Source organism: Tachypleus tridentatus, chromosome 11 (assembly GCF_004210375.1).
Source record: "Tachypleus tridentatus isolate NWPU-2018 chromosome 11, ASM421037v1, whole genome shotgun sequence".
Taxonomy (NCBI): Eukaryota; Metazoa; Arthropoda; class Merostomata; order Xiphosura; family Limulidae; genus Tachypleus; species Tachypleus tridentatus.
The window spans coordinates 76,947,558-76,968,819 of record NC_134835.1 but is presented as its reverse complement, the minus strand read 5'-3'; the positions used below and the strand labels follow the sequence as shown (position 1 = coordinate 76,968,819).

The window sequence follows — 21,262 nt, the reverse complement described above, 5'->3', positions numbered from 1 at the left end:
TCAGGCTCTCACAACTGTTAACATCAGAAGGATTTCTACTGACTATATACAATACACCTCATAGGCTGAGCAGAAATAAGGATTCGTTAAAAAAAAAGGCCGATGAGAAATATACTTTTAAAACAAGAGTTCCTACTTCGCCATGCCCAGCACATTTAGAAAACCCTCACGGTGAGTTATCCTCATTTTCGGATGATTAAAATATACATATAATGTTGCTCATTACACTAACAACCTCTTTTGAAGGCAAAACAGTCACACAAATAACATGGAACAATGCGGTGATTCAAAGTCCATTATCACATTAAACAATGAGATGATCCAAAGTCCATATTCACATAACTAACACTGAACAATGAGGTGTTCCAAAGTCAAAATTCACACATTTAACGCTGAACAGTGAGGTGATCCAAAGTCCATATTCATACAACTCACACTGAACAGTGAGGTTATCTAAAGTCCATATTCATACAACTCACACTGAACAGTGAGGTTATCCAAAGTCCATATGTCCTCACTCCAATCAGAGGAGTTTTATTTATTCTCATCCAGTCATCTTATCCACTTAACAGCCAACTCACCTACTTCTTGTTGAAAAAAAGCATGTTTTGATAGATCGCTTCATGTTGTGTCGTACACATATTGTATGTTTCGTTGCTGTTTATGTTTAAAATGTTATAATGAGTACCATTTAAATTTCTTTTGTTATAAGTGACATGTGTGTACCGACAACAATGTATTCAGACCTTAGAATGAAACATTAAATAGCTTAAGTTTTTCGAGTTTTCAAACTATACTGAGAAACTCCCCATTTTTATGATTGAAATATTAGCAAACAAGGCTTGTTGGATCATATACAGTGACCTTACCTAAAACAGGTAATCGTCCTCTAATACAAATGCAACAGTCATATTTCAAAGAACTTCCAAGAAAGGCCCTAAATCATCTTGCTTCAAAGAAACTTATCTCACTTGCAAATAATGTGTGATCTCTGCGGCTAACTTTACGTCTGAGAAGCGAGTCAACTTCTCATTCACGAATCTCAACAGATCTTAAACCTATCATTTCAGCCACTGGGTATAGAATATTTTAAGCCTTGCTTCTAAGAACACAATTTATAGAAAAAAGAACCGAAAATAAGACAAACTTCAAAGCCGAGCTGCTCGAATCACAAAAACATAAACGAGGTTTTAATTTCTTATTTAACCCATAGGTTCTACTTATTATCTCTAATCTTCGTTTTTGTTTGTATAACTGCGGCTGCAATGTGATTTGAAATTGGCCAAGAGATGAAGCTATGAGCCAAAAGTTTGTACTTTAAGAAAAGAAACCAAAAACTCAGAAACGTCATGTGAGCTGCTATGACGTAATTAAAGTTTTTAGAGAAATTTTGAATTTCGCGCAAAGCTACACAAGGGCTATCTGTGCTAGCCGTCCCTAACTTAGCAGTGTAAGACTAGAGGGAAGGCAGCTGGTCATCACAACCAACCGCCAATTCTGGTGCTACTCTTTTACCAACGAATAGTGGGATTGATCGTCACATTGTAACGCCCCCCCCCCCAGCTGAAATGGCGAGCATTTTTAGTGCGACCCTCGGATTAACCCACCTGGCCATGTCAGGCCAGGCAATAGACGAAAGGCCTTGTCAACAGTGGATACGACATATGTAGTGTGTTTGAAATATTATACCACATTCTGCTTTCCTTTCAATCGTAGAGTCTTAGAATTAACATTGCTGATTGATCTTCTAATTTAACAAATTTCTGATCCTTTTCGACAATAGCATCTGGTGGTAATATAAAGCCTGCATGGCCAGATGGTTAGGGGCACTTGACTCTCAATCTGAGGGTCGCGAGTTCGAGTCACGTCCTGCCAAACATACGCTTTCAACTGTAAGGGCGTTGTAATATAACGATCACTCCCAGTATTCGTTGATAAAAGAGTAGCTCAAGAGTTGGTGGTGGATGGTGATGACTAGCTGCCCCCCTCTAGCCTTACACTATTAAATTAGGACGACAAACGCAGATAGCCCTTATATAGCTTTGCGTAATTCAAAAACAAACAAACAATACATAACCCTAACTCACATAAATGCTTGGTAAAATTCTCCTGATCCTACTTACTGCGCGTTACTAGACATATTACGTTCCAACAAAAACTAACTTAATATTTTTATTATTCCGAATATTAAATTTCTAGCGTTTAGAAAACTATTAAACTAAAGTATTAATTCTATTATTTTCACGAAGTTCCAAGCGTTTCCTTTTTTCTTTTATGTGAGCGCACTAATTCAAACAACTTCATCGTCTTTAATAACATTAAGCACTACTGCACGAAAAAAAAACACACCAAAAAAACAAACGATTTAATCCTGCTCAAAATGATCAACAGAGACACTTATTAAAGTTCTAGACATTCCGTTCAAAACTCGTAGCAGAAATAAACACCAAGTCTTTCAGGTTAGAAGTTGATTCGACCTCGACCAAATTTGTGAACCTCGTCAAAATTTTTTCACTACGACGTAAAGCGTGGCAAAAGAAGGAAGGCTTGGCGAACAAACAAAGGGGCGGGAATACATTTTATAGCTGCCATTAGAAATATCTCGTCAACAGCACGCGTGTCAGTTCGACATATATAATTAAAGCCTTTCCTCTTAATATTGCGGGTGGAATATATTTAAGTTTGTGTGGGTCGAGCTAGACTATATTTGTGTTCCACCAGTGAAAGATCACAGATATTTTCTTGCTAAAGACTTCTCACATGTAATTTTCTTGAGAGTTTGAATGCTTCGAGGGTACATAAATTTCAGCCAGCTCAACATAAAATCTCGGTAGTGAATTTGATTGCAGGTTATGCCCTGCTTCAGGCATTTTGAATTGCCTGTTCTAATTCATATGAGCTAAAGTTGTCATGGCAACCCACGCACCCTTCACGAGCCTTCTCCCGCCTGCTATCTCAAGAAAGTGAACAATTCCAGTTTGCTACCACCAGTTGTTTTCCCGTCGAAAAGTGAGAGTAGCATGTTTATTGAACAATACAGAAGTCTAGGAAAATTGCACAACAAAATATTGTGCAAAAATCTCTCAGCTCACATAATGTCACACAATATTGTAGGGCCCATTTTCGTAAAAACTTATTCGCTTTTTTGTACACTCCCAAATACTTGCCTCCATTGAATTACAGTACCGTCCCTACGTCGTGATATTCCTGTTCCATTGCGATAACCTGTAGTATTGTCAAAGATACTCAGTTAAGTAGGTTATAGAAAAAATGTAGAGGCATTACCACCTTAACTCCAAAACACATAAACATTTTAATGTTGTATAAGAAAAACTGTTCTCACTCGATAGATGAAGGATAAGGTTAAAACATGGCAATATGTTGACAACTGCGTATCACACGTAAAGACAAATTATGAGTCTTGAATTCAAACACATTATAGAAATATTCAAATCAATCATCTCTTCCTGTTATAGAATATTTCATGTTACAAGATATTTCATTAAATACAAAAGAGATGTCTCCTTTTTCTTTAGTTTTTCAATAATTTAAGGCAATTTATCCATTTGCAAAAAAATTAAGGGCTGTATCGCCTTAAATCATAGGTTTATTTCATACTAAATGATAGTGTAGTTATTCCTCTCCAAATGCAACGAGTAGATTGCAATTACTTTGTAATTAATTTGAAATTATATAATATTCATGCTCGTGCGTTTATAGTTTTCAGGGTAAGAATGTTATGTTTGTTTGTTTTGTTTGTTTTTTTGAATTTCACACAAAGCTACGCGAGGGCTATCTGTGCTAGCCGTCCCTAATTTAGCAGTGTAAGACTAGAGGGAAGGCAGCTAGTCATCACCACCCACCGCTCTTGGGCTACTCTTTTACCAACGAATAGTGGGATTGACCGTCACATTATAACGCCCCCACGTCTGAAAGGGCGAGCATGTTTGGCACGACGGGGATGCGAACCCGCGACCCTCAGATTACGAGTCGCTCGCCTTAACTCGCTTAGCCATGCCGGGACCCAAGAATGTTATGAGGAATATGTTTTCTTCTAGTTTGGTTTTATAATATACGGAAAATACGCAAACGTGTATGTGGCTTTTAAACTGTCTTCGCTTTAGCAACTATAAAGTTCATAAGTTGTAAGGGCTTTTCTTCATATATGTAACCTACCTACTTTTACTAACTTTGATAGCAAATTGAAGAGATTGTGGGAATCCAAACCAATGGACAGAAAACTGTGGAAAAGTATCAGGTCTAAGCTCAAGGCCAAACACTGAACGTTTTTATAACGGCTAAGATAAACAATTATTATGTTGTTGCTCCTAGCAACTGTAGCCGCAATAATCAAACATGAATGAGTTGCTACTAGCAACTGCAGCCTTAGTAACTTACTACAGTCAACTTGTTCCTAGCAACTATTGCTACTGACATTACAGTGATTTTCTTGCTCCTAGCAACTGTAGCTTAAACTAGCAACAATGATATTGTTACTTCTGCAAATGTAATAAGGTAATACGATTTTATTGACATTAGCTTGTAATAACCAGTGTCTTCGTATTGTTCCACAAGCATGATATTTGTTACTTTAAAATGTTTGTTTATTTGCTTCGGACATTTGTACAAAGCTACAGAAAAGTTGTGTACACTAGCTGTATCCGTATTGTAACTACTAAACAGTGTCCATTGCTAACTCTTATTTTCCTTCAACCGAATGGTGGGATTTGAATGGCACAAGTGGAGAGAGATTCTGCAGCAGCGGCACGCGAACCACGTATCTTCTCATTCATGGTCTGGCGCGTTAATTACAGGTTGCCCGACCCATTTAAAATTGAACTTGTAAGTACATTTGTTAAAAACTAGTTATTTAAAACTTAATTTTGTGACATTTTACAATTTATAGAAATACTGCAAGTTAAAAAAGCATAATTTTCTCACACTTCGTGTTCCATTTTGTATATTTAACCACAAGATAGTCAGTTTGGTGCTGGTATTTAAACAAAATGAACAACAATAATGAAAAATCGTCATAATTTTAGCGAAAGTTTTATTTTCCACAAAACTTTAAAAAATAACAACAAAAAGAATTTAGATACATGAGAAAATCCAAAACCACATCATATGATACATGGATAACTCGGTAGTTGAATCCTTAAATTAATACTCTTCGTTTATAATTAATAAACTTTCTAATTGATATCAAATACTGAATTATTATGGTTCTACACTCCCCAAACACTTGTGTGTTCATTTGTTTATTATATCTCTTCTTTGAAGTTATCATTCAATAGCGTACATATCAGAAACTAACAAGCCCGTATCCACAACTTGTATTCTTCTTCTCAGTAGGTAAAGTGATTTCTGAACAACATATGAGTTTATAGAGCCCAAGTAAGTCAGAAGGCAAACAGCAGTAAGAACAACTAAACGAGGGCTATCTGCATTAGCTGTCCCTAATTTTGTAAAACTAGAGAGAAGACGACTAGTCATCACCACTCAACCCCAACTCCTGGACTACTCTTTTACCAAGGAATGGTCGTAACATTATAACGCCCCCACAGCTGAAAGGGCGACCATGTTTGATGTGACGGGGATTCAAACATACGACACTAAGATTACGAGTCGAGAGCTCTAATCACCTGGCTATTCCGGACAGATAGTCATCACCACCACCCGCTAAATATTTGGGCAACTCTTTTACTAACGAACGGTGGATTTGAGCGTCACATTATAACGTCATTACGGCTGAAAGAGTCACTTTGGTGGGACATGGATTCGAATCCGCGACCCTTAGATTACGAGTCAAGTGCCTCTAACCCCCTGGCCATACCGGGCCGCTAGAACAACTGTGAAACACAATGAACAATTGTACATAAGCTTAGGACTTATACTAGAGAAATATTGGTGTGTATCTTTACGGGGTACTGTTTAGGACATTTATATCTCGCACTAAGGAAGTGCTGGTGTATATCTGCATGGGGTACTGGCTTAATTACATTTATATCCCGCACTAAGGAAGTGCTAGTGTATATATGCATGGGGTACTGGTTTTATTACATGTATATCCCGTACTAAGGAAGTGCTGGTGTATATCTGCATGGGGTACTGGTTTTATTACATTTATATCCCGCACTAAGGAAGTGCTGGTGTATATTTGCATGGGGTACTGGTTTAATTACATTTATATCCCGCGCTAAGGAAGTGCTAGTGTATATCTGCATGGGGTACTGGTTTTATTACATTTATATTCCGCACTAAGGAAGTGCTTGTGTATATCTGCATGGGGTACTGGTTTAATTACATTTATATCCCGCACTAAGGAAGTGCTTGTGTATATCTGCACGGGGTACTGGTTTAAATACATTTATATCCCGCACTAAGGAAGTGCTGGTGTATATCTGCATGGGGTACTGGTTTAATTACATTTATATCCCGCACTAAGGAAGTGCTGGTGCATATCTGCATGGGGCACTGGTTTTATCACATTTATATCCTTATCACTTTTTGTATTTTGAGATGACAACTAAAGTCAGTTGAGAACGATAATAGTTCTGAAATTGATTTATATTAAGATAACAGCAAAGATTATTTGTTTACAGGATTTAAATGTGAGCTAGTGGGAGAGGTAGTTAAATTAAACAGCTATATAAAGAAAAATCTTCAAAGAACCTAACCGTTTGGCGGTCACCCGATTGTTAGAAAGATTAAGAAGAACCTAATCTTAGCTTCCATATAAATTGCCACTAGCCTGATAATCTGATTAGATGTAGACCAACACCCCTGAAACAGTGATTTTATACAGGTGTGACTGATTAATCTGAATGACACAACCACGGTCATTGAACTTGGTACTAAGACGCAGTTAGAGGACATATTGGTATTAGGGGCCATATTTAACACTCGACTAATTTCTCTCGGAATGTTAGAACACAATAACTGGGCATTAAAGTTATTTTGGTAATTGAATTGTATGTTTTAAAAAATCAGTAATTTATTTAAATGTTTAACAAATGAAAAAAAATGGTAAAAACATACACAAAAGTCTGTATTTTGAAATCTCTACGTTCAGAGGTCAAATATTATGAAGATTGTTTGGTTTATATTGTTATTATGATAACAACTGACAAGATTCCTCAACCCGTGTAATGAACGACAATGAAACCAAGCAGAAAAAGAAACTTGACATCAGTGTGTTCTCTATCTGATCAAAAACAAAACTTCATACTTTAACACCTCATGTGAGTTTTGTAAAATCATCTTTTAAATATTTAGAGTCAACTTATGACTAAACCAAAATTTAAGTTAGCGATGTTTTTTGTTTATTCTTTATGGTAACGTAGAATCAAAGTAAAAGTTTGTGGTGTCTCTTAGGGTTTTCAAAGTCACCAGTTTAATAAGGAAAACAACGGAAATGACGTTAAGTAATACATATCGTAAAGTGATTAGTATTATTCTGAATTCATAAATTTATAAAATGTGTTTTGATGAATAAAATTATCTTTTTAAAGAAATGTCAAAATTATTGTAAAACAACCAATATATGTATATAATTAAAACACAAATACTTGTTTTAAAGCCTTTACTTATACCAACGCCATCTGTTTTAGAAATGAATTTTAAATCGCATTTTAATGTGTTAATATTTGCATAAGTGTAGAAGACTTTGTAGGTTCTTTTTGTTATATACTGAGCGATATTTTCAGACAATTTTCCTGTGAACAGATTAACAGACAGTATTTTTAATTTGAAGGTTTTAAACGATTCGAGTGAGTGCGTATGTACAGTTTAATTAAGCAGGCGGTAGCGCTACCAATGTAGGGATGGCTCGGATTGTCTGTCGAAATGGTGTTTTAAATATGTCTTCAATAGGTCATCAGAGCTTTACAATGCTAAACGGTAATTAGTTTTATAACAATATACACTTGCTGTTGATGTCTGAGTCACAAGTTCTGGGAATGTTTGTAATTATCATAGAAAAATAATGAATTTTTTGAATATTTAGCACACAGTAAGTCATCGATAAAAATGACGTTTAGAGACAATACATTTTAAGCTAAGGCATCAAGTCCAAGTAACGATCTGTAAGTAACTACCATTATAAATCATTTCATACGTCAGTATATATTTTCAGTTATTCTCTGAAACCAGCCATGACATTTTTTCAATTCCTTTAAAAACCATACTGTGGTGGCCATTTGGCGGTGACTGTAAAGTTTCCAGTCCGAGGGAGTTTGTTAACGGTCGCACCCTCCCTGGTGAAGTAACCATGTCCTCCATAAATCATAGTTTCTATCTGTAGTGATAGTTGGGAACGCGAAGGTAGGGGTACCTACGTGAAACAAGTGCACGAGCCTCCCAGCTCCAAAGGAATGTTTGTTCACTCGCAGGTCGAAGTCCTGAGAACAAAACTGGGCTTAATTGATTTTCCTCAGTAAATTCATAATGAAAAGGTCGATCTTAACAGAAAAAAAGTTGGTTACTATAAGTTTAATGTCACTCAGAGAACCTTGCAGATATAGCCTGTGTTAAATACTGAACGTGACAAGTGCTTTCTGTGTTGCTTTTCTGTTATATAACATAATAAAAATATCAATGCCTTAATGAACGGAGTTACAACGAAGCTGAATGTCTGTTGAGAAAACAATAACAAGTGAGAAAGATAAATTAGTTATAATCGAAGGTTAGATTTAGGGGCAATGTAAACATTTACAAAATAACAGAACAATAAATAGTAGAAGTTGTAAATTAGGTTTTCCTTTGTTACGACAGCTCTTATATTATTTAAACGTAGCACTAAAAGAAAACAGACTAGACATTTCTGTAGAAAACAAAATAAAAACACTGTGCAGTCTAAGACAATAGAGGTTAACTCACTTTGTAGCTTTAAAGGAAACAACAATAGTTTAAGATTAAAATAAGAACTCTATCCAAAACTACGTTCTGGCTTTGTGAAATGTTCAGATTTACATACTGTGTGTGTGCGTGCTTCCCTACCATATATCTAGATTATCTTAAGCTTTCTGGTGTTCGTTCTTCATGATGTGATGTTCAACTGGTCTTCTCACGTAAGTTAGTTTTACGCTTGTAATAATATTCGTAGTTTGACTCAAAAGGTACCTACCACATCCACATGTTGTATTAGAGGTTTTAATACTTCCTAAATAACTACAACAGGTAAATGAAACATATTTAATGATGGCCAACTACTCTCTGTTTTATCAGTAATTATTTTATTGTCACGTTCCTGAAAACTTCATCATGGACCATCGTGAAGATTTGACAAAACAAATCATAAGAAGTTGTTTTTTTTACGAAAGTCTATTGATTCGAACAAAGTATGTATAAATCCTTACATCCACGTAAACAGTTTCTTCTACGCGTATTTGCATGAAAGTGATTCATATAGATAATAGATTTAGAGCTAATATTATTTTTCATGATTTTAAACAAAATATACTAGCTTTAAACCTGTAGTGCTGTTTTAAATGTTTCATATTTATACGTGTTATCAAGTCCTGGTAACGTTTCTAACATTAATAGCTCATTGACAAAGACGGCCAAGAAAGTATCCTGAAACTTTTCAGACACTTTAACCTGTATACAATGATAGCAATTGAAGACCCATTTTTAACTAATAAAACAAAAACAACTAGTCTTCAACCCTAGCATAGGCCCGGCATGGCCAGGTGGGTTAAGGCATTCGGCTCGTAATACGAGGGTCGCGGGTTCGAATCCCCGTCACACTAAACATGCTCGCCTTTTCAGCCGTGGGGGGGTTAGAATGTGACGGTCAATCCCACTATCCTTTGGTGAAAGAGTAGCCCAAGAGTTGGCGGTGGATGGTGATGACTAGCTGCCTTCCCTCTAGTCTTACACTGCAAAACTAGGTACGGGTAGCGCAGATCATCCTCGTGTAGCTTTGTCAAACAATATCAACCCTAGCGATAAATTTCAGCCAATCAGGCTAAGCCTCCCATCATTAAACGAATGTGCAAGTGCTCAGACACATATCTCAGTGATGGAAAAAGCACTGATATAGTTCACAAGACACTAAAGAAATGCGTTGTTTCAAATTACTATTTAAAACAATGGTATTGCCCTTAGGATTAAACTCAGTAATGCTGAAATAGCAGATCTATCGTTTATTTACGGTATAGTTGTTTTTAAAATATTAAACTATTCTCTTTAACTATAAATAAGTAAAGACCAAATACATTTCCGACTCACTCCTGAAGACAGTTTACATATTTTATATTCTCAGACTACAATGTTGTTTACTTATATAAACATCAATATAAGTTGTTACAGTTACTACAAGATCATACTACAAAATGTAATAATTAGGAACATCAATAATCAAATCACGAATGTCACGTAAATATAAGACTATGATAATTCATTACTCTAATGTAAATGCGAGAATCATTGCTAAACGATTTTAATCATTGAATGAGTTCGTTTCAGTTTTCTGGCTTATACTTTCGGTTAAGAACAGAATCCCACATCTGTAGTTTGAATAGTAAATGGTTAAGCTCCCTTACAGACACTTTTTTAAATCCTGTAAAAATGTATATTAAAAATCAGTTTAAATGACGTCACACAAATGCATTCTTACTTGAAAGTAAACGTTGGTCAATCACATTAAAATTTAATGATTATAGAGTTAAAATAAACGTTTCAAAGCTTTCCTACGTCATATTTTAACATGGAAACGTAGTATTGCGAAATAATTGGAAATCTGATAATCATAAACGGAAATGTATTGTTAAAGTTTATTTTCAATGTGTAACTTATGCTGTTTCGAATATATAATTCTGAGAACATAGACGTGATATATATATATATATATACAGTTTGAATTTTCTTCTTTTAATTATTAAATGGAATATAAAACTCTTTACAATTTTTCCTGTTGTTTAATTTTCTTCACTTATATGACATACCACCGACAGAGTGTGCTGTTGTGGGGCATGATATTCTAATGTTATTTATAATTCTGGTTTTAATAATACACATACTGCTAGCTAAAACACATCAAAATAGGACTTTCTGAGTGATTAAACAAACGTTTAACTGACATAAAAACACTGTTAATATTTAATGTATTTGATACTATGGTTTGTTAAACTATGGTACATGTGAAACTTACGTTCCGTTGAAGTTTGAAACATCAGACATTCAAATAAATTATGTTATAAACATTTGTTACAATATTTACCATAAAGTACGTATGAGGTTTGAATGTGAGGAAATTTGTTTCTTCTGACACCTCACCCCAGTGGCTCAGCGGTAATACCTGCAGACATACAACGCTAGAACCCGGGTTTCGATACCCTTGATGGGCAGAACATGGATAGCCCATCGTGTAGCTTTGTGTTTAACTACAGACATACAGACAAACAAATTTAAAAATTCATTCTGTTCTATTTATTGCATGTTTGTTATTGTTTGACACACATGACATTTTTACACTAGTCTGCTACAACTTGAATTGGTTCAGTATTGAAACCATCATATGAACTTGGCATAAACATCTGTGACGTAAAGCAGAGCAATGAGAAAAGCAGTAGAAGTTATATCGGAAAGGGAGAAAAGTGAAAAATGTCTCAACGCGTCTCGAAGTGTCCGAAACCTTTCTAGCGCACGTGTCCCATTTGACAATAACAATGACCAGAAACACGATAAAGCTCACATTCATTTCGCATTTGTTCGTTCTTCTCGCTAGGCATCATGGGCCGTCAGATGTCCCTAACAGCAGGAAGAACAATGAAAGTGATGACAGCTAGGTTTTCTTGGTCAGACTCCAGTTTATTTCGTACCTGTTGGAGGACCAAGTTTTAACCGGCTTTCAGGTTTGTAATCAAATACCTGCTCTGGAAAATACTTTACGAGACGCCGATTTCTTCACGTGTTTTTATTGTAAAGATATTGTTGTTCGAATTATTTCACCGTGTTGCTCCTAAAGATTGCATTTCGAGGTTTGGGTTGTTTTGAAAGCTGCCCGAGGGCTACCTGTGTTAGCCGTCCATAGTTAAGCAGTGTATGTCTAGAGGGAAGGCAGCTAGTCATCAGCACACACTGCCAATTCTTGGGCAACTGTTTTACCGACGAATATTGGGATTGACCGTCATATTCCGAGAAAAATGGATTTCTTTCGATAATTGTTACTTGACAAAAAAAAACAAACAACGATCAATCCAAAAGTTGCATTTACGTTACTCATCTTTTCAAAAGTGGAATGAAATGTATCCAAGCTTCTAGACAGTAATAATCCTCCAGTATTTACCCCTTCTTCAGTTTCTTGTGCTGTTCCTGATATATGTATATGTGTGTGTTCAGAATAAAAGAAACATTTTTAGGCAAATACTTGAATCTCACTAAAACCAACCAATGTGTCCCAATTTTAATATTCAAAAGCTTTCCATGGCCACGATCTATCCAAGGTACAAAACCCATGTGGTATTCTTAGGCGCACGAAGTTCCTCTTAAAGTGATCTGGTTGTTTCCGCAGAACAACAGGAAGTTCGACAGGAAATATATCGTGGAGCGTATCTGTTTTAAATGAGCTTGAAGAAATGAAAGAAAACTGATATGATGTATAATAAAAAAAATCTTTATTCATGTCAAAATTCAAAGTGTGTATTCACAAAAGACAGCGTCTTGACTGAACATAGCACTCTGCGTGTATAGATTTGAATATTTTTAGAAATCTGTTTCAGATCGTAAAAAGATAGCATTTTGGACACACAACGTCTACGCTATTCTTCTTAGGCAGGGCACATGTTATATCCAAGAAACTGTTGATCCTTCCCATCGAAAAATAAGTGACGTCATATTCTCGAGAGGTCACATGGTTTGATAGTGGAAAAGGTCACTTTCTACTCTCACATAGCAATTAAAATTTTAGCAAACCCATTTTCAATAAATGAAAGACCTAGGGTAATGGGTAATAATGACAAAAACCTAATAACTTGGCTACTTTCGTGATTGATATTCTGTGCTAAAACTACATTCACCTCAACAAATGAAATTCTTGAAACATTCTTTGTTAAGACAAGGGATAGCAAATAGATGGAGTCAGTTATCAAGACTCACAGTTATTTTCTGTTGGGAATGGTAGCAGTAAAATCGAGCACATTGTTTAAAAATAGACACTAATATTTTTCACCGGCAAGTTGAATCTTACTTTAGGATTGAAGTATCTCTTATTTTGAAACGAGAATAATCATTAATCACGCATTTAACACTGAAAAGAAATATATTAATGTATTAAAAAATGTCATATTTTTTCAGTCTGAAATAATTTTTGAGAGCTAAAGAACTTTTCAAATTACTTTTTAATGCTTGTGCAATTACATAACTGCCGCACAGGTTTCCCTTGATGACTAGATATCTTGCAACACTTCAGTACTGTTGATATTAAAGGAAATAATCATATACTCTTAAGTGATTGACAGGAGGAAAGAGGACATCAAAATTCTGTATTGATTTGTAACAGATTAATAGTGTAATTCATGTTGATGTCTTCCCACTCCTGTGGATGGACAAATGTCTTGGCATTTGAGTACTGGCAACTTAAACTGAATGATTAAAACAGATCAAAACTGCTTTCAGCACTTTAGATGGTTTGTAAGCTCAACATCTCATCATTTAGTTCAGTAACTGCTCTCATCCTTTTTGAGATATTAATGTAGCTTGCACCAAAGAAGCTGCAATGGGAAAAATGTCTAGTCTATATCGATGAGGTTTTGTTGTTAGGCCATACGTAGTCTGCTACAAATAATTTGTGCATAATACTATGGTGAATAAGAATAGCAGATTTAAAGCTAAAAATAGAGAACTGTGTAGTTATGCACATACAGAAAGAATTGTTGGTTATATTGTGAGTACAAAAGGAATTCCTTCTGACCTTCCAGATATTACAACAGTTTGCAGACTGACCTCATTTCATGACCAAATGGGAAGTCTACAGTTTTCATGGTTTTGCATTGTTCTATTGATGTTTTGTAGCCAACTTCTCCAAAATTGTTACAAACCTATCTGTTCTATCTAAGACTGATGTATATTTTAGAGTGACTAAGGACTGAGAGTAAGCATTCTTGTCTCCAAAGCATACTTAATTGAAGCTTCATGCCAGCATATATACAATAGAAATTTTAGTTTTTCTTGGACACCATTGCTAATGATAGCTGAATTGGGGAATTGTTCTCATATTTGATGGAAAGAGTTGAATACGTGATAGCACATGCAATCCATATACTCATTACTACTGAATGTTGATACTTCACAAGATAGAAAAAAAAGAACAGATTGCAATTGGGTTCGATTGCTATCAACACTTCCTATAAGGCAGAAATTTTACACTTTTGGTTGGCCAAGTGCCACTGAAATGACTTATGAGCTTCAAAAAGCTGGAAAGGATGATAGAACATTGAATCAAAATGTTGCAGTAGTGTGAATGTTAGTCACTCCTATGGAAAAATAACAGTTTTATCTTTCGGAGAGGATTCCATGAGCTGTCATTAGAAAATAAAATTGCTGTTTTCTCTCACGTAGTATGTACAACTTTATGGAAATCTTTTCCATGAAAAAGTAGCTGTGATATTTTAGGTGAATGATCCAGAATAACATGTAAATAAGATGAAAGGAACTTAGGCACTTTCTTTGCTGATGTTCTGTGTTGAACCACGTGCATCTGCGTAAGTGAAAAAATTTAGAAATTCTTTTCCAAACCAGGGTATACAAAACCATTTAAATAATGTAGGGAAATAACAAATGGTAAACACAAAGTAACACTATTGTGTGTAGAAAAAAGGTATCAATTTAAATGCATAATATTAACTTCATTTTATTTAAGTTTAAATAATAATAAAAGTTTTGAACAAAATAAAATTCAATAACTTTAATAGGATCTAAATATTTCATTAATACAATTACCTTATATTTGAAATTATAAATATCACAATTACAGTACTCTACATTATAGTTGAGGTAACTCATGTTATAAATACTGTAAACTCTACACTCATCTGTACTAAACAAGAAGTGATTGAAGTTATAAATACCGCAAGTATTGCACTCTAGACTTCAAATATAAACAGTACAACTACTATATTTTCCATTAAGCTTCAGATAACTAATGTCTTAGCTTTTCAGGCACTGCACTATACAGTAGACATGAGGTGACAGAAATGTGAATAAAGCAAGTACTGAGGTGACTGAGAATAAATATTGCATTATGCACTAGGTGTGATGAATTAGGTATAAATATCACAAGTACTGCAATCTAAACTGGACTATAAAGTATGAGGTATAAATGTTGCGAATACAGTAAAAGTGAGGTGGTTGAAGTTTACAAGTGCCGTGCTGTGCACTAGAATTGAAATACAACAAGAACTGTACGCTAGACTTCAGGTGTCTGAGGTGAAATATTGCAGCAGCTACACTCTAAGCCAGTTTAAATGACTGAGGTACACATACCACTAGTATCGTACTCTACACTAGACTTGAGTTGACTGTGGTATACATACCAAAGTTATCATACTCTAGACTTGAGTTGACTGAGGTATAAACACCACAAGTATCGTACTCAACATTAACTTGAGTTAAATGAGGTATACATACCACAAGTTTTGCACCCTGGACTAAATGTGAGATAAGTGAATTTATGAATACTGAAATCACTGCATTCTACATTTGACTTCAGGCGATTGTGATATCAATACTATAAGTACTTTACCAGACTAAAGAGGAGTGAATTATAAACACCGTGGATGCTGTACTATCTATCAGACTTATGGGGAGTGAATTATAAATACCATAGATACTGTAGTATCTATCAGACTTATGGGGAGTGAATTATAAATACCGTAGATACTGTGTTATCTATCAAACTTATGGGGAGTGAATTATAAACACCGTGGATACTTTACTATCTATCAGACTTACGGGGAGTGAATTATAAAGACCGTAGATTCTGTAGTATCTATCAGATTTATGGGGAGTGAATTATAAACACCGTGAATACTGTACTATTTATCAGACTTATGGGGAGTGAATTATAAACACCGCGGATACTGTACTGTTTATCAGACTTATGGGAAATGAATTATAAATACCGTGAATGTTGTACTCTTTATCAGACTTATGGGGAGTGAATTATAAATACCGTGAATGTTGTACTCTTTACCAGATTTATGGGGAGTGGATTATAAATATCGCGAATACTGTATTATTTATCACATTTATGAGAAGTGAGTTATAAATACCCTAAATACTGTACTCTGTACTAAACCTCAGATGACTTAAAAATACTACAAATACTTTACACCAGTTTTGAAGAGACTGTTACTATACATACATGAAAAATTAACATTAGGCCTATTACATTTTTGAATACTGCGTTATTTATCAAGTCTGTTATATTTCCAATGCTTATAAGACCATAAAATAATATTATTTCAACCACATATAATTGTCAAAATCTAAGTAGCTATTTTACAGTTTAATTAGCTCAACCAACAGTGCATTGTTAACAGTTATTAGTTATTTAACATTTACCTTTTAAACCTAAAGATAATTCAAAGCATTATAAAGAGTATTTTATTTTTTCGAATGAAAAGTACTTGAAAAAGAATAAGTAGGAACGTTATTTTCATAAGCTTGTAAGTGACATTTGTATTCCCCGTAAAGTTAGAAAAACTGTAGTTGTACACATTGCGAAAAAATCCTTAATTTTTATTTGAGGCAGAGCCCAAATCTCCCTTGTTTAAAATATTATAATATAAAACTGTTGCACGTGAATTATCTAAGTAAAAAATAAGAAGTATCGATATTTATAGATATGCGAAATAAAAATATATCTAGGAATTATTTCTCTCAGCAGTACCTTAACAGCAAGTGCTTATATGGTTTGTCGAGTTTGAGTTAAGCACGAATTTAAAATCCATAGAGTTAAAACCGAAATACTAGCACCCGTACAGTTGGGCAAAATAGAAAGTAAACATTCACACGTTAATAGATTCCATATCATATCTGCCAGATGAAAGTTAATGTAGATCCTTACTGATTGTGCGTGGTTGATAAAACAAATTAAAAAATGTGTTGTTGTTGTTTTTTTGCATTTCGATACTCACAGTAATAATTCAAATTTTAGACTGAATGAGCCTCGTTTTGAAACGTGACGTCATATAGAGAAAGCTTAGTTTCTTCGAGTATTAGAACACCCAACCACACACACAGACGCGAGTTCACCTCGAAACGATATGCGTACTAATGTTTTCCTAACGTCTTCTGTGCAACTTCGAGTTCGTCTGCTTCGAAATACATGCGTCTTACAAGTTAGCTAGTAAAAGCTGCTAGAAGTAGTTACACGTTCACTAAACCACTACAGCTAAGCCTTACACGTGAGCTGAAGAAGGATTTCAATAGTGATATATTTATTAAATGAAAGTGCTTTTTTGTGTTCAATCTCATGAGGAGATAACTAACCGATTGACAAAAACATGTTCCGTTTAACAGTATCAATACTGTGTACATGTTTTCATGGTGTTGCACCAGTTCCCGTTGTCTTCTGGTGATCGGGCTTTAGACTGTAGCCACCAGGTGATCGCTGATGTGATATTTAATTCCCGCAGTGACCAAGTTTGCGATTGGAGGAGTGTAGCTGAGGGAGGGAGGGGGAGGAAAAGAGATTGAGATTCACAGAAAAGGGACAGACGGACCCCTGGGTTCCTTACTGATCCAACACAGTCTCACAAAAGCACTCAATCGTTTTTAGACTAGTGTCTTTTACTAAACCATTCAGAGGAACGCGCACCAACTCTGACACAAACGAGCGACATCTGTAGTCTTGGAATTGTATGGTGGTGTCTTCGCAGTGGTCAGAGATGGATTACAGGGGTGGACAGTAAGTCGACTTGTTATTGGTTGAGAAGTGTGTTTATTGTTTTGAACCATAAAGGAATGACCACAACTTCTGAGTTAATCAGGTCTGTTACAATATAAGTACCAGTTGAATATAATATCGTTCAATGTTCATCACTTAATTCTCGGTAGTTTTTAAATAGAAATACTGTAAATGCTACACGCAATATTACGTTATTTTACGATCCCCACAAAATAAATCTATTATTGGAAGATGTAAAAGACGATTACTGTCAGTGCAAGTACTAGTGCTAATGGAATTTGTGTTATCTTTAGTTAAGACTAAAGTTTTACAAATGAGCACAATATTGGGTAAGAATGTCTAATATTGAGAAATTTATTCAGGTATTTACTAAGGCATAAGTAGAAAACCGAAACCGAATGCAGTCATGAGAAACGCATCTGGAACACTAAATATCGGCGTTCGACGTTGGACTCGTAGTGTGTGTTTAGCTTCAGCTGGGATAGCCTTTACTATCGGTATGTTATTGGGTATATTTTTACCAGTGTATATGTTTGTGTCTTCTCCTATCTCGGGAGTTACGGTTTCTCGTAAAGTAGGCCGCCAGAGAAGCACGGTAGAACGTTTAACACAGAACCAGTCTGTAACCCAGGCTCCATTCCATGTCGTTGTTCCTAGTCCAGAAATAGATCCTCAGAACTTCGGCGTCAGAAAAGGGAGTAAAAACCGTATAGATTTTGGGAAAGAAGAGAAAGAGGACCAACTTTATCTTCGTGTGAAACAGAATCGTTTGTCGTTGACGAATGATCAGGATAATGTCTTTGATAATGGAGGGGAAAAATCACCGTCTACTACTTACTTTGCTAATACTGATTTTTCCGAATCCTATCAGAAAAATAAAAATCGCTCAGTTTATTTTCCAACACGAACACTAAAGTCGGAAAATAATGGTGTGACTAACTCGAACCTTATTGAAGGGTTCATAGAAGTTTTACACGCTGAAACAAACAAAGTGACTAACTCAATGCCTACAGAGGGACAAAATGCACGAGGTGGCCAGACTGTCACTACCGTCCCGCATGTTCGTTTGCTCACTGCCGCAAAACAGCGGAGCATCCCGTGGGTCTCTGTTCCCACGGAGAACAAAATAAGTCTCGGCAACAGTGTCCATAGCCTCTCCCAGACGCTTGCAGCGCCAGCTTTTCCGTCACTCCCTATCCCTGTTCAAAATCTAGGGTACTCTAGGTCAGAATTCCGGAAAGTAACTAATATTGTCAGTGGAATATACTGGGCAGAAGAACTGGAAAAGCTCATTCCAAGTGGATTTAGTGAAGGTGTAGACAGTTGGCATCGGTTTGTTAACAAGACAAGAATTGTTAAAGTATCAGAAGGCTGTGGTAGAATGCAGAACAGGCTAGTTACATTTGACAATGGAAACAAGTCCTGCTGTCGTTACAGGCAGAACAACGACCAAATCCAGGGTGAGATATTTTCCTTCTATCTCAGCAGACTTCTGAATATCGAAAACTTGCCTCCGTCGATGCTAGCTGTTATCAGGGGTCAGGAGTGGCAGTGGGAGCACGTGCTATCCCAGCTCCATCTAGCTCAGTGGAATGTCGAGAGGCCTATCGTGCTGACAAAGTATATAGACAATCTCGTGCCTGCTTTCATCCCTCCTGCTTTCCGCACAAAAGATCGGCAGCTTCTCCCAGTAGCAGAAGATCTCTGTGGTAAAACACTGGTCGAACTGGTGGAACTCGCTCAATGGTCTGACTTAATTGTGTTTGATTATTTGACAGCAAATCTTGATCGCGTAGTAAACAACATGTACAACGAACAATGGAATTCAGAGATGATGAACTCCCCAACACACAACCTTGCTAAACACAAACAATCCGGGTTACTGGTGTTTTTGGACAATGAATCGGGTCTTCTTCATGGCTACCGACTGTTAGACAAATATGAACATTTTCACAGATCTCTCCTAGATTCCTTGTGTGTGTTTCGTAGACGGACTGCTAAATCTATAGCTGCATTGCATAAAGCTAAAAATATTGGGGAACTCCTAAAACAATCTTTTTTAAAATATGATCCAGGTATGTCTGATTGGTTACCATTCCTTCCAGAACGTAGTTCAAAAACACTAAGAAAAAGAATTGACACAGTTTATAATCAGATTCGACAATGTGAAGAAAGGTTTAATCCAGTGGCAACTGAGCCACGTATCAGTGTCCAGCGATGATTGGTGTTGACAATGGACAAGATTTAAACTTACAAAGCAGCAACTAGTTGGTTTAAGTTAATTCTTGCTTGTTAGTGAAGCCTAAACACTTGCAAAGCAAGTGTAGCTGCTCTTTTCCATGAATTTATCACCTCTCAGGACTTTAGATTAGACTCGGCCAGTCTGAAGCTGGGTGCGTCTGCTTACTTGATGTTCATCTTGTAATCTGTCAGTTAGAACAGGACAACCGTTTTCCTTACACGTGTTTTTCAAAGTGTAATGTAATAGCCTGCAGGAACGACTCAACTTGTGTAAGTGTCCCGATCTGGGAGGGGAGGGCGTTTCACAGATAGCTGAGAGTTGGTCCAGTTTAGTCTGTCAACCAGGGGCCCGAAAAAATCCGACTTGTGTATACATAACTCGTAAATGTAACCAAAAGTGTATTTATGTTCCTGACTTCAAACTGTGCTTTCAGAATTACGTCGAGTAAATATTTGTGAATCTTTACTCACTGAAAACACATCCAGCAAGTATAAAATACACTTTTGAACTGACATCAGTCATATAGGTTTTAAAAGATACAAAAATATGGTAAGTCCATAGAATGTTGTTTTGTATATTGTTACAAAATATACTGTTGTACAAACATTTGAGGAATTTGTATAAAGTTTAGTATATACATATACAACTATATGATATACATTTATCAGATTCAACTTTTGTTTACGATTTTCTAAATTGTTTTCCCAAAATTTATTCATACGGTTGTACATAAGCATCCCTGACATTTCAAAAAGACTACATATGATAAATAAATACGTTTCGAAATGAGAGAATGAAAGCTTGATGTTGGTGTCAGAATATCTTATTTAATTTACTCACAAAACTGTATATACAGTTCTTCTTAACGTGAATTAAAGCGAGAAAGTTTGGTGTAGTAATAGGGGGCGTTAAATAATAAACTAAGTCTGCCTAAAGAAATTCGTATTACTAATTTCCAAAGTTGAATACCTAATACAAAATGAGATGATAACAATTTACTAAACTGTATCTTAAAGAAATTAAGTTTTTATTATTTTAATTCGAAGCTATATCATTAAATATATATTCTGTAGATTTCTATAACTGTTTATTTCCAAGTATTGATTGAT

At 35.6% G+C, this 21,262-nt stretch overlaps 1 protein-coding gene across 1 annotated transcript; it reads left to right on the top strand.

Annotated features, from left to right (window-relative positions):
• The first annotated feature begins 17,246 nt into the window (after positions 1–17,246).
• On the top strand, positions 17,247–20,944 carry LOC143232515 (four-jointed box protein 1-like). The gene is made up of 2 exons (XM_076468079.1): positions 17,247–17,911; positions 18,274–20,944. Exon 2 carries the CDS (start codon positions 18,318–18,320, stop codon positions 20,130–20,132), a length of 1,815 nt encoding a protein of 604 aa, XP_076324194.1. The 5' UTR covers positions 17,247–17,911; positions 18,274–18,317; the 3' UTR covers positions 20,133–20,944.
• Positions 20,945–21,262: the final 318 nt, after the last annotated feature.

Bases quoted from the DNA above. Each gene is read 5' to 3' on its own strand.
- LOC143232515 (XM_076468079.1), top strand. From the start codon at position 18,318: ATGAGAAACGCATCTGGAACACTAAATATCGGCGTTCGACGTTGGACT.